Here is a 14,335-nt window from a genome sequence, read left to right on the forward strand (position 1 = left end):
CTTTTCTTTTTGGCAAATGGTAATACCTAATTGTGAAAGAACAGAACAGAACGCTGTGGCCTGTGGTTTGATTTGGTCAAACCGGGATACACGGGCCCGTGAACTCGTTGAGAGTCGGCGATTCCCTAACACCATTGAAATCGAATGGGTCCCATTCCATCCCATCCAGCATCCCAATAAAAAGTCGGCACTTAATACGCTATCACCTATCAGTGGACGGTGACGGTGAAGTAGAAGGAGAGGAGGAGTTGAGAAAAGGCCCCTTTGGGCAATGGCATTCATTAATAGGTCGCAGTTTTCAGTTTGGTGAGTGCCATTGATACAGTGCCAACTGCCAAGTGGGGATTGGATGTTTAATCATGATGACTACGTTACTATCATTATATCATATATTATTCTTTTCCATTCTCATGAATCTAGATTGAGACATCGACACCTCATACTTTTTCTTTACAGACAATGAAGGGTAACAACTTCTTGTTGTCTGAATTTACCATTCAGTACCCTACTATATCAAAATATCTCTCTCCACACTGCACTCTGTAGATTATACCTACGTGTCTATTCCAATCCATCACTTATCACTCATGACTTCATGAGAGAGAGATCCATCCCAAAAATGAACTCATACGGTAAACAGTACAGGAACGAATACAGCTCTTTTTTGTAAATTTTGGAGACCATTTCAATCTTCAACAGTCTAGACGACTTTTTTGGTTGCGGAAAGTGCGAAGAGACTCCGGATCACCTGTTCACAACAATTTTGCCCACGTTTATTTACATCATACCTCCGTCAATTAGGAATATTTCTTTTGGAGGATGAGATGCTCTTTATATGTAGCTGCGATGTTATGTAGTAGACGTGGACAAGAGATGCAGAATCGTGAATCGTGGAAGATGCATTCCAGTTTCGTGCCTGTTCAGCAAAAAGTGTCAGTCCGATATTTTTCACACATGGGTCCCACCTGCCTTCCCATCTCATCCCTTCTCTCTGACCAAACCTGCAGACTGTGGTTTGGAGTGCAGACGCCAGACGGGCGGCAGACCGCTCTCTCTCTCTCTCTCCCCCCTTTCCCATGCTTCCCATGTGCTTAGACACTTCACATTTTATTATTATTATTATATTATTAATAATATAATAATAGAAGGAATTCTAAGTAAAAAGTGCCCGTATGTCCTCCTCCACCTCCTCCATCCACTCTGCTAACAGAAGGAATTCTCTGTGATACTCTGTTTAGGGGTTTCGCTTGCTCTTCCCTCTTTCCCTCGGCTCTCTTGCTCTTCAGGCTCAGCGAGCAAAGATTGCTTGCCACTTCTGTGACTACCCTGCTACTGCTAGGGTCTTGTTGTTATTTTTTGGCCATGTATATATGATTTCTGTATTTAGATAGATATAGGATTTACACGTATTTTCAATTTCTGTCTTCTGATTCTTTCAATCCTTTTCTTTTTTTCCTTTCCTTCTACTTGATTCGTTGAGTTTGTCTCAACTCTCTAATATGGAGAAGAACCCTAGATTGACAAATAGTGAGGGCATTCCTTGCGATTTCTGCAACGAACAGATCGCTGTTCTCTACTGCAGAGCTGATTCTGCTAAGCTCTGTTTATTCTGTGACCATCATGTCCACTCTGCCAACGCCTTATCCCGTAAACACCTGCGTTCTCAGATCTGCGACAATTGCAGCTCCGAACCGGCCTCTATCCGCTGTTCCACCGATAATCTCGTGCTATGCCAAGAGTGTGACTGGGACGCACACGGGAACTGCTCTATTTCCGCCTCTCACGAGCGCAATCCGCTTGAGAGCTTCTCTGGTTGCCCTTCGGCGACTGAACTCGCTTCAGTTTGGGGTTTCGATCTTGGAGATAAGAAATCTCTGATGCCTCTCCCGCCATCCCAGCTTTCGCAGGATAATCACATGTTCCCAAGTTGGTCTGCCCTGGATTCCGTTGTCTCTGTCGATTCTTGGGTCTACAAGTATGCTCCTGTGACTTTGCATGATCTGATGTCGCCCAATGAGAATGGCCCTCCCTTGTACCTCAGTGTTCCGAGTGCCGAGATTCCAGCACTGTCCAAACGGCAGAATTCCAACTGTGGGAAGCAAACTCAAATTATATTCAAGCAGTTAGTGGAACTGCTTAAGCGGGATCTGGTCAGCAGTGATGGAGTTGTGGACGAGCTGGGTCCTGGGACACCCGGTAGGACTACGCAACCAGGCAATATCGAAGCTCTTGATTTGCCTGATGGAGGTGATGTGGTCGCAGACACCAATCAATTGTTGCAGCAGCAAACACCATTTACGTCGTTGCTTATGTTGCCTGCTCGTCTGGATCCAAGAGAGAGCAATCGTCTCATTGAAGACAATATTATGTGGGACTGTAATCCCACCGACCAGGCCGCTCAGGTCTTGCTTCACTCTTCCTAACTCCTCATCTTTTTCCTTTTTATGACTTTTGTTGGTACATCACTTTCAATTTTTTTTTTTTTTTTTTCTGCTTTGCCTGCTATACTTGTTCGCCTTGTTTGGTTTAACTGCTTTGCTTATTCTAATATTAGTGGCCGTTTCTTCTCCCGTTTGCCCTTCGATGGAGTTGGAAACTCCAAACAAGCATCCCTAGAAAGATAATTCCCATTTTCAATTTACCGTCTGTTTTAGGAATATGGTCACAGTTTGCTCTGGCTCTTGATTCATAAATGACTGCGATGTTTATGACGAAACCAATTTTACTTCAGCCATCTATTTTAAAGCCTTCTGTTTCTTGATGTCTGCAAACATGTTTACATGGTTAAAGGGTTCTTGCGTTTTGATTTCACCTTGGAGTGATTATATCCATGTGGCAGTAAGGCCAACATATCCAATTCTCCCTTATCACCCTTAACTGGTTCAAATGTTTAGGGAACTTTGTTGCCAACGGTAAGTACTTTTTAGTAGAGTGCTCCTTTGTCACCGTTAGATGCATGCTTAGTCCTACCTCCAAGTGATTGTCTAAGGACTCTTTCTTTATTTGTGACATGGTAGTTATTTCATATGATAATATGAGAATTGTTGACATAGTTGAGACTCCTGTGCATGTTTCATTTCAGAGGACCTATTAGAAAGAAAACATTTTCATGAAGTAATAACTGGTAAAGGGGAAGAAAAATACCATTCTAAGCGATGTATAGGCAAAGAGCATAATCTTTCTGTCTGACTTGTGGAAGTTTTAGAGTCTACTAATACAAGAGAAGAATTATCTGTCGGTTCATCATTTGAGGAGTTCTGGAGTAACTTGACAATCATTCAGGATTATTATTGAGAGTATTCAACTAATCCATGACATTTAGTTTTGCCATCACAGTATTTAGAACGAATATTAATATTTTGTTGATAAGGTTTCCTTCAGTGCCTACTCTCCCATTCTTGTTTGTTGAGAAAATTTTGTACTACTTTGTAACTAGGACTTTCCATTTCCTTGATTTATTTAGCAACTAAATTCTATGGTTTATTCCCTTTCTAAACAAATTATGTTCAGTTGCTGAAAGAATGCTCTTTTGTCTTTTCTTTCTGCTGATCAACAGTTATCTGTCCTCTTGTAGATTTGGGATTTTAATTTAGGTAAATCGAGGAATCATGAGGAGGCTGGTCCATTAGAAGTCAGATATGGTTCAAGCAATGCCGGTTTTATCATCAAGAGTTACAATGACCTTATCAAGGGAACTAGCTTAACAGCTAAGAAAGTGGTGGATGACATATATGAGATGAACTGTTTTATGTCACATGATATTTCATCACAAAATGTAAGCCATTCTAACTGCATATTTACTTAACTAGTCTTCATTCAATACCTGTTGATAACAAGGCAGAAGAAATTGGTTGTAAATGAATAGGAGTTTTGCAGGTGTAGCATTTCTAATTTGTATAAGAAGTTAATTTTTCAATATATATGTTTTATATAGAAGGGCTGGTCTAGAGATTATGTACTTGTGAAGTTGTCATCTATACAACCTATCTAGGTGCTTTCGTGGAAGAAATTTTGCATGAAACTCCATCACTTTGTTTTCAGTAGTTTCAGTGCTTGACTTCCAGAACAGGTTTAATCTCATTGAAGGGCCTAAAGCCATTAGGTATTTAGAAAAATTAGGAAAAAGGTTTTCGTGGTCTGGTAATATGTGAGTGTGCTAATTAATATGTTTTTTGATCATTATGTGTTAATTAATATATCTTTCAAGTTTCTTTCTAAAATCTAATGAACTCAAAGATGTAAGTACAGTAATTAGCCTGGCATTTGAGGGTAACCCAGGAAAATGTTGATTCTTATCATTGGGGCAGCAATTCAAGGATATTGTTTTATAAAAGCACCATTGTTGCTTACACTTAGCCTCGGAGGTCTGCTAGGTTCAGTTTGACCTGATTTGACTTGAACTTGTGAACATATTCCATCCTTGATACTGATCTATTTGTGCAAAATGTGGGTTGGGTAGGGGTGGACTGATCTCAATTCATGTTGTAACAGTCCTTACCCCTCCTGGTGCTTGTTTTTATATTTCTTTTTAAAATCAGTTTGGCTAAACATTTTAGCTTGCATTTTGCAGAACAACTCAAACAACTTAGCTGCAAGCCAGGGGCCAACGACCTCTGAAAGCAATAATATACCAGTATTGAGGGCATCTTCGAGTTCAACTTTAGCTAAACCTAAAGCCTGTGGCAACAGCAAAGATGCCCATTTCCTCAAACAATCTCTCTTGGTTAGCAGCGAAACTGCAAGAGCAGCAACCAAGGCTGACATGGAGATGCTAGCACAGAACAGAGGAAATGCCATGCTACGTTACAAGGAAAAAAAGAAAACTCGAAGGTAAGATCTTCTGTCATTTCCTTTTCTTTCTTTCTCTATAACGTTTAATTACAACTTAGCATTCTTACATGAATGTACGTTTAGGCGTTTAGCATTGTTTCTTTTGTATGTTTTGAACTCAAATACTGTTCTAAATAATGGCATTAAACCATGAATAGATATGATAAGCACATCCGGTATGAATCAAGGAAGGCAAGGGCTGATGCCCGAAAGCGTGTGAAGGGCCGGTTTGTGAAGGCTAGTGAAGCTCTCAATGCTGAAACAAGCAGCTGAACAGTTTTGAGGATGAGCTATGCTTCGGTCTGTAGATATTTATTGCTCCTAAGGTGGTGACTGGAAAAAAAAAATCAAGCATTATCTATTCCTTTGGCCACTCCAATTTGATGTAGAATCCGTGTGAAAAGTTATGGGCCATAATGAAAGGGGGCATATGTTTGAAGTTTGATTGAAATGAGGCCTAACTAAGGGTTCACAAAATGATCTGCCCTGGTCCTGCCCATGCCCATGTCGGCCTACTTGAAGCTGTTCATGATAGGCCCACTGAGTAATGCAAATTCTGGCCTGGGCCTAGCTGGATGGTAGTAAGTAGGTGGGCAAGATTACGGAGCCTATCCGTTATATCTGGTAACTTGTACTCCTAAATAAGTCAAGTACCCTGCCAAGTGCCAATCAAATTTGGATATTTATCTGAAAGCTTGACAAGCATCTCTCTATATTTTTTGAATCTATTAGTAATTTCTCTATTCATTGTATCTCTTAATCTCCTTGTTCTACCAAGCCATTTATGGTGGAGTTAAGGGCCACCTGGACCTGGATGTTCTCCAACACATGGTTTCTTGGTTCTGCAGTACGAATCGATTCACTTTGAATTGATTCTTTATTCAGAATCTAATCCTGGTTTCAAGTGAATCACATTACTACATACTAATCTACTTGGAACCATCTCCACATTACTACATAATAATTGGAGGAATTATTTTTTAATCGAGGTTTAGTACTTTGAAGTTTGAACTCACTAGTGAAGTGGCAAACCATAAATTGACTGTTAATCAAACATGTATGAGAAAATTTGAAGTTATGAATTCTTAAGGCTCAGTTTGGAAGGAGAAGAGTGCAAAATCTTGTATTTTGTGTTATTTTGTATATATTTATACTGTACATATTTGTATTTTGTACTACTTCCAGAAAAAAAAAAGGAAGAAAGAAATATTAGTTATCTGCCCTTTAAAGTTTGAATTGAAAGTCAGTGTTTTGGGATGGCTGTAGACTTATAGTTACCAAACATGTTATATCGGTCCACTCCTAGAGATTTCGAAGAGTAAAACCTGTGTCCTTGAACCAGAAGCTTAAATGGAGCAACTTGGGCAGTATGACATCTTAGCGCTAGGCTAGATATGCGTAGGAATTTGGATGTCCTGCACTTCTCTCCTGAATTTTGATTCGGTTTGTGACAGGTTTCCCATTTACACTAATTCATCCGATTTAGCGCATCGGCCAAAGGCTTCTACAATGTCTTCATTTCACTCTTTGACTAAAGGCTTTAATGCTTTCTACCATTTGCACTTGTTTAGAATTCACATGGGGTGTTGTATTTTTATTCTTCGACTAATGCTTTCTACCATTTGTTTAGAATTCACATCAGGCTTTAAGGCTTACCACCATTTCACTCTTCGACTAAAGGCTTTAATGCTTTCTACCATTTGCACTTGTTTAGGAAATTGAGAGATGGGTTCGGAGACCTCCCAAGTCCCAATAAAATGTAAACACGCCAATGTTTGGCAGAAAAAAATAAAACACCCAACTCATGTTTTGTCCAAAACACTAGCGTGGTCAGATATAATTGGAAAAGGTCTCCCGTCTCCGAAGCTATGATTGGAGGAAATCTCCAAGTAAAAGTAAAGCCAATGATAACACTCCGCGCCAGTCATAAAATATATGAGCCTATAACTATTCAACTTCTCACTGTGGATCCCATGATCTTGAATTTTATTACTGGTGTGGGCCTGTGGGGCGTTGTCACTGGTTCCACATCCTTCTACACAACTATCACGTTTAAGATTAGCTAATCTTTACCTTAGCATATTTATGGCTTGGCCTGGGGCATCCATTAATCCATAGCATCCAGCTAATCTAAATTGTCTTCTCAAACCATTAAGGAATCTTCAAGGATAAAAAAAAAAGACCAAATTGGAAAAGAATCACCTACGCAACAATATCTTTAAATTCTGCATATCTTAATTTTATTAAAGGAATATGGTTTCTAAGCTATTATATTTCAATAAACTAACATCGAATAGACATCCACGCAGCCAACCTTTTCTATTCTTCTCCAGCTCTCCTCCTAATCTTCTTCTTCACATCTGTAACTTAACGTCATCATACTTGAATTTGCCGCGACTCATTTGCAGATAACACTGAGTATTAAGTAGATAAAGAAAGCCAAATAAGAGAAGATGATAGAATCAGAGGCTCTGTGACAGAATTTGTCTACTTGGTCACAGATCGACATCCCACCGGTATGAGTATTTCCATAAGCACCAACATAGCCAATAGCTGATGCGACCACAGATGCCGCCATCACCAATGCCATAATAATCTGCAAAGGAATACATGGACAACAAATTTTTAAACTCCATCATCCAATCCACAAATTCTAGTTTAAAATGTTTATTTGATTAGTCTCAGTAAAAAAGATATAATAAAGAAGAAAGAAATTAGAAGAACTATGAAGACCCACTGCTTACCAGATCATGCAGAAATACATAGAAATAGTTACTCGGGTTTGATCCTTTACGGTACAAGACGTAAACAGTCAACAAGGAAACCAGAGAGGAGACACATGCAATGCCGTTTGCATACAAAGAATCTGCGGGAGACAAAAAGAAAAAGAGCAGAACAAATTGGTCATGTTTGCTCTGAATTTAAAAGGAAAAAGAATTAAGTATTAATATGGAAATCTGTTTGATTTTATTTTCTAATGCTCCACTTACTTGAAATCCGGCGAATCACTATATACAGCTCTAATCTGAATGCCGAAGAATTCCGTGGATTGCTTGCTCGTGGCCATCAACCATGTCGCAACCATTGCGGCTGCAACACCCAAGCTTCTGAGCAAAACTTGCCCTGAGATGAAGCATTTTTGTCTTCCATGAATAGGGTCTTGTAGGCGAGCTTTGGTTTCGTAGATGATCTCCATGGAAAAATATTTCTACAGGGTAGGGATAACTACTGAGTGATGACAGAGAAAATTGAAGGCAACCCAAAGCCAAAGGCTACAAGCGTATGTAGGAAGGGGATCCCTTGATGGTTTTTATATATGGGCTTCAACTTGGGACAGACCAACCCCAACCCAACTTGGATTGGCTTGAACCGTTGAAGATTGTGTTAGGGCTAGGGTTAAAAATGCCATTATGATACAGAGTTAGTTCGGTCAGAGTTGATGTCTCGGGTAACCCGACCCAATCCAAGTATGGTAGTTGGTGTTTTGTAATTGTAGGTTTTATAGGTAAGGTTCCAAATTGAACCCAATCCCTCCAACTTGAATTATGATTGGGTTGGGTAACGGTGAGGATCGATATATCAGGTTGGACTAGGTTTGATTCCCACCCGAGCCAATCCACCCCAAATTTTGGGCTCAACCCGAGCCAATCCACCACAAATTTTGGCCTCAAAGCAAGGCAATCCGACTCGATTTGTAAACTTGTATCCCATTTCATAGAAAAGAGATTTTTTTTTTTTTGTCGCTAAACATGGAAAAGAGAAGAATTAATGGATGATAGATAGGCTGAGATATTATTTTCATTCATAATTCAAATCCGAAGGGAAAAAGGTTAGTTTGTTTTTAAGGCTCAGTTTGGAAAGTATACAAATATAAACATGTACAATGCTGATAGCCTGATACAAGATTTAAAAATATGAAATACAAGGTTTTGTATTGTATAGATTAATTTGTACTCATTCTAAACTGAGCCTAAGAAACCGTTTAGAAGGACTTAGACAAGGTGCAGCGATACATTCACTCTTATGGTTGAGCGCCAGAAGTTACTTGGAGTAACTTCCTATTTCAGCTGCGTTTCTAGTGTATGGAACATAGTGATCGTCTTTCTGGATTTCATCAAAAAGTTTGTGGGCATGGGTGGAGCTACATGTTGACCCACTCAAGTTCAGAAAAAACATGTAACTATATTTATTATTTCAGCCTATTTTTTCCATGTAAGATTAAAAGAAAATATAAAAGGGTGGGGTCAATTTAATTTTATTTGGATTATTAGATTAATTGGCTTTTTAGACTAATTGAGTTATGAATTGGGCGGTTGAATACTTTTCAACATTTTGAAATGCCAAAGGAATGAAAGGAATAAAGGTCACTTTCGCCATTACATAGCAACTAAAAGAGAAAAGGAAGAAGGAGAAAAACCCAAAAATGTGATTTTACTCTCTAATTAGTCTCATTTTTTAAGTTATTTTATGACCCAACTAGAAAAAAAATTCCATACTACACCACTACTTGTGGAGCCCAGTTCAGAATGCCATGTCCTGAAAAACCTCCCAAATGGACACTAAGGGTCATAGTTGCCCTTTGAGGCTCGCCTCCCTTAATCGTCAAGTAGTTTTGTAATATGTATTATAAAATATTTTTTTATTCTTTATTTTTGACATTATAATTATAAAATAGGCATTATTAAGTTAAAATATTCATTGTGTGTTTATATACTAATTTCTTTTTATTATTTTCTTATTTGTTAGGATTTAATTAATACGAACATTGCTAAATACTGCATTGAACCTAATGTAATTGTTTCTGGTCAGGTATCATTTTTTTTGCTAAGTACCTCGTCATCCCGTCTGCTCCCAGGTGGCCGATGACTCAGAGGCTGAAGCAGAGCTCCCTAATGTAGTACAACCCGGCTACTCCCTATAGAAGATGATCTGCTCATCTTTGTAGACGACGGACCTGGTTGATCTGCAAGAACTGAATCAGAGAACTCGGGGGTGTTTACCCGGCGAGGTCACTCCGATGGTTAAGTCAACACTTAATAGTGAGCTGAAAATGATATTTAGAAAATGGGAGAGCTGAGAGCAAAGATTACACATCATTTTCCCTCCTTTTTTCCCCTCTTTTTGCATACCTTTGCCCCTGGGGGGTGAGGTCTTTATATATTGAAGTCCTTGCAGGTTTGGTGGAGCAGCACCTGAATTCCCACTGTGATGGGACCTGTTTTCGTGTTAGGTGGGGATAATGCCACCAACTGGTGAGGTTGCCCATTCCCACCTGAATCGGGGAGTGGGTGAGCTAATATAACTGTTACAAGTCACAATCCCGTAAAATGCGGAGTACGGTGGTGAACTCCTCGGGGTTGTCATGCAGTGGTCAGTCTGACTAGGAAGCGAGCTATCTGTAATGTGCTAGGCTGCATGGTGGCAAGCTGCCTGTAAGTCCTGAGTTGTTTGAGTGGTGAGTTGTCTAAGTTGCCAGGCTACATGAAGGTGAGCTGCATGTGGCGAGCTGCCTGGTTGTCATGAGGTTGCACCTAGTTGTCATGAGGTGCCAGGTGTCATAATGTCATTGGAGGGCCAAATCCGCCCTCATCATTTGCCCCCCACTCCCGAGCTGAAGATAACTCGGCGAAGGGAGTAGATTTCTCCTTTTGGCCCGAAATTCAATGAACTCGTAAGTGCTGATTCAGTTTATTAGGCTCTGGGAGCGACTCGTAGTCCACTCCGGGATTTTGCCCATGCCAAAGAGGCGATTGTGTCTTAAGTGGTGCTAAGGTCTCTACCAGTTCGATGCTTTAGCCCTTAGGTTCTGGGAGCGATTTATAGTCCACTCTTGTTGATGTTGTCCATGCCGAAGAGGCGATTGTGCCTTAAGTGCTCATGCCAAGGAGGTGACTGGGACTAGCTCGCCCATGCCGAAGAGGCGACTGGGTCTTAAGTAGTATTGTGGCCCTTAGGCTTGGGGAGCAACTCATAGTCCACTCCTGAACTTTGCCCATGCCGAAGAGGCGACTGGGTCTTAAGCAGTGTTGTGGCCCTTAGGCTTTGGAAGCGACTCATAATCCACTCCTGAACTTTGCCCATGCCGAAGAGGCAATTGGGTCTTAAGCAGTATTGTGGCCCTTAGGATTTGGGAGCGACTCATAGTCTACTCCTGAACTTTGTTCGTGCCGAAGAGGCGACTGGGTCTTAAAGCAGTATTGTGGCCCTTAGGCTTTGGAAGCGACTCATAGTCCACTCCTGAACTTTGCTCATGCCGAAGAGGCGAATGGGATTTATGAAGTGCAGAGCTGCCTATGAGGTGCCAGGCTGACCAGGTGCCAACCTGCCTATGAGGTGCTGGGCTGACCAGGTGCTGGACTGCCTGTGAGGTGTCGGGCTGACCAGGTGCCGAGCTTCCTATAGGTGTCGAGTTGCCTTTGAGGTGTCGAGCTGCCTGTGAGGTGTCGGGCTGACCCGGTGTCGAGCTACTTGTGAGGTGCCGAGTTGACCCGGTGTTGAGCTGCTTGTGAGGTGTCGGGCTGACCAGGTGCCGAGCTGCCTGTGAGGTGTCGGGCTGACCAGGTGTCAAGCTGCCTATGAGGTGCCAGGTAGCCTAGGTGTTGAGCTGGATTGATGAGATTCATTGCTCTTTAGAGACCTGCAAGGAACTAAATGTCAGAGAACACGGCCGATGAGGTCGCTCTGATGCTTAAGTCAGTACTCTCATAGTAGACTACGAGCTAAAAATCACAGTCTGAGAGCTAGAACTTGCTTACTTGCTTCTGGGGTTGGTGCCTTTATACAGGCATTGTTTGGCGTGGGTTTACGCACCATATCCGAGATCTCTGCGAGGTCATCTAAGTAGTTCGAGATTCCTGGAGGTAGCTGCCATGCACGTTGACCACCCTCCAGATCACTTGGCACGTGGGTCAACTTTCAAGGATCGTGGGAGTGTTTGGATATGCATGCCGAATTCGTCGGTGAGCACGTCTTGCAAGTCGCCAGGTCGGCGCATGTGCTAGGTCGCCAGGTCGCGCCTATGCCAAGCTGCCAGGTCGACGTCTGTGCCAGGCCGCGCGCAAGTCGCCGAGTCACCCACTCCTACAAGAAGCTGCTAGGAGCTCGACCAACGGGGCCAGCACTGTTGACTTTAGGTCGCCAGCTCGCACGGGAGCCTTGGAAGGCTCGACCAGCAAGGGTGCCCATGTAGTCTGTTGGCCGCCAACTTCCGCAAAAGCCATGATGAGCTCGGCTTTGTAGAGGGGACCTAGCGAAGAGGACTGATGAGGTTTTATTTTCTGAGAGCTTAGCTTTTGTAAAATGAGAACCTAGCTTTTTGTAGCGTATTCCCACAGACAGTGCCAATTGATGTAACCGTTTCTAGTCACGTATCATTTTTTTTTTGGCTAAGTACCTCGTCATCCCATCTGCTCCCAAGTGGCCGATGACTCAGAGGCTGAAGCGGAGCTCCCTGATGTAGTGCAACCCGGCTGCTCCCTGCAGGAGATGATATGCTCATCTTTGTAGACGACAGACCTGGTTGATCTGCAAGAACTAAATCAGAGAACTCAGGGGTGTTTACCCGGTGAGGTCACTCCGATGGCTAAGTCGGCACTTAATAGTGAGCTGAAAATGATATTTAGAGAATGGGAGAGTTGATAGTAGAGATTATGCATCATTTCCCTTCCTTTTTTCCCCTCTTTTTCTATACCTTTGCCCCTGGGGGTGAGGTCTTTATATACTGGAGTCCTCGCAGGTTTGGTGGAGCAGCTCCTGGATTCCCGCTGTGATGGGACCTATTTTCGTGTTAGGTGGGGATAATGCCACCAACTAGCGAGGTTGCCCATTCCCGCCTGAATCGGGGAGCGGGTGAGCTAATAGTTGTTACAAGTCACAATCTTGTAAAATGCGGGGTACGGTGGTGAGCTCCTTGGGGTTGTCATGCGGTGGTCAGTCTGACTAGGAAGCGAGCTGTCTGTAAGGTGCCAGGCTGCATGGTGGTGAGCTGCCTGTAAGTGTTGCATGGTGGCGAGTTGCCTAGTGGCGAGCTTCCTGTAAGTGCTAAGCTATTTGGGTGGCGAATTGTCTAAGTTGCCAGGCTACATGAGGATGAGCTGCCTGTGGCCAGTTGCCTGATTGTCACGAGATGCACCTAGTTGTGATGAGGTGTCAGGTGTCACAATGTCATTGGAGGGCCAAATCCGCCCTCATCAAAACCCTCAAAGACTTTAAAGCCTGAATCAATAAATAAGGAAGAATTTAAAATTTTCTCTAATCAACACATTTTCTTCTACTACTACTACTTTTTCTTTTTTTCTTTTCTTATAACAAAAATGGATTCAGCCCTTTTTTAGATTTGCTTTTCCTTTTTTTTCTTTTCATTAATATATTGATTTTCTATACTTTAAGATGAACTTTGTACTTTTTTTTCTTATGAAAATTATGAATAATAATGAAAGAAATATGGTTATGGTACTTAAAGAAGTACCCTAAAATCTATGTTTTCTACATAATAAATTCCATTGATTAAGCGACGCCTAGCGCCCCCCTTGCCTAACCTTGCCTTAGCGCTTTGAAAACTATTCTAAGGGTCATTTAATAACAGCTGAAACTACTCAACTAAATCACTTATTGCCTTGTACTTTTGCAAATAAAAATAATTTAAGAATAAAATATTTGATAACTGCAATCAGTCAACTTTCCAGCAGCTTACAACCTCTTCAATAACTTACTAAATTAATTGAAGATGAACCAATATGACTATAAGGAGCCTAGATTTCCTGCCCACGTTAAGTCTAGACACACCTACCCACATAACATCGCAGCCACATATAAGAAAGTGTTTTGTGGGTAGGCATGAATAGAATTCTTGTGGAAAGATCCGGAGTCGACTATAACACCCCACCAGCTACATTGCCGGAACCTTTGCTGTTTTAGATGATAGTAAGGTTGTAACAGAGAAAAATCCCGTCCTAAGTTCCAACCGTGATTGCTGCGCTGTTGTTTCATTGATCAAACTCCCATGTTTAATCAGCCCAAGCCAATTGCCGTGTTTGGTATCATTGTTGTTTTCACCTATAATAAGAATTAAGTGGAACAATAAATGATATATGTATTGTCACTAATCACATTACATGTAAGAGTCATTCTAGTTAAAAGAATTAGACACAGCCTCTCTTACATACAAAATATGCTTGTTTTAACCATAAATATTAACGGTTATATGCCATTTTATATTAATCAACCCAAAACGTTTCAACCAGAAACAGCAATGGGACCAAGTATAATCCATACCTCGCAGTGAAAATTTTCATTTTGTAGCAGGGGTGAATAATGAATGAGCATAACAGAAGTCAATCCACCATTTGTGATATAAAATGCAAAAAGCCAAAAGGTAGTAAGGAGATTGACTCAGTGTGTTTCTTTTTTTGTTTTTTTCTCAAATCAAAAATTCAAAGTAGAAATTATTAATTATTGTCATAAATCATGTTGATGTGTAATGGTGTTGTCTCAAATAATTTTCCGT

The 14,335-nt window shown here is 41.3% G+C and overlaps 1 protein-coding gene and 1 long non-coding RNA gene across 2 annotated transcripts; one reads left to right on the forward strand and one right to left on the reverse strand.

The window, feature by feature from the left end:
- Nucleotides 1–687: 687 nt before the first annotated feature.
- LOC148853420 (zinc finger protein CONSTANS-LIKE 14-like) lies at nucleotides 688–5,582 on the forward strand. The gene is made up of 4 exons (XM_088940953.1): nucleotides 688–2,402; nucleotides 3,575–3,775; nucleotides 4,571–4,830; nucleotides 4,989–5,582. Exons 1-4 carry the CDS (start codon nucleotides 1,500–1,502, stop codon nucleotides 5,101–5,103), a joined length of 1,479 nt encoding a protein of 492 aa, XP_088797079.1. The 5' UTR covers nucleotides 688–1,499; the 3' UTR covers nucleotides 5,104–5,582.
- Nucleotides 5,583–7,035: 1,453 nt separating this feature from the next.
- On the reverse strand, nucleotides 7,036–8,114 carry LOC148853421 (uncharacterized). Its single transcript, XR_016112582.1, has 3 exons — nucleotides 7,821–8,114; nucleotides 7,575–7,696; nucleotides 7,036–7,426 (listed from the first exon to the last, which is right to left on the reverse strand). It is a non-coding gene; the product is annotated as an uncharacterized LOC148853421 (long non-coding RNA).
- Between the last annotated feature and the right edge of the window lie 6,221 nt (nucleotides 8,115–14,335).

This window comes from Nelumbo lutea, chromosome 4 (assembly GCF_056320005.1).
Source record: "Nelumbo lutea isolate HS-2025 chromosome 4, American lotus-T2T, whole genome shotgun sequence".
Classification (NCBI taxonomy): Eukaryota; Viridiplantae; Streptophyta; class Magnoliopsida; order Proteales; family Nelumbonaceae; genus Nelumbo; species Nelumbo lutea.

Coding starts and splice junctions, on each gene's coding strand:
- LOC148853420 (XM_088940953.1), top strand. CDS start 1,500: ATGGAGAAGAACCCTAGATTGACAAATAGTGAGGGCATTCCTTGCGAT. Junction 2,403..3,574: donor CCACCGACCAGGCCGCTCAG/GTCTTGCTTCAC, acceptor GTCCTCTTGTAG/ATTTGGGATTTTAATTTAGG. Junction 4,831..4,988: donor GAAAAAAAGAAAACTCGAAG/GTAAGATCTTCT, acceptor AACCATGAATAG/ATATGATAAGCACATCCGGT.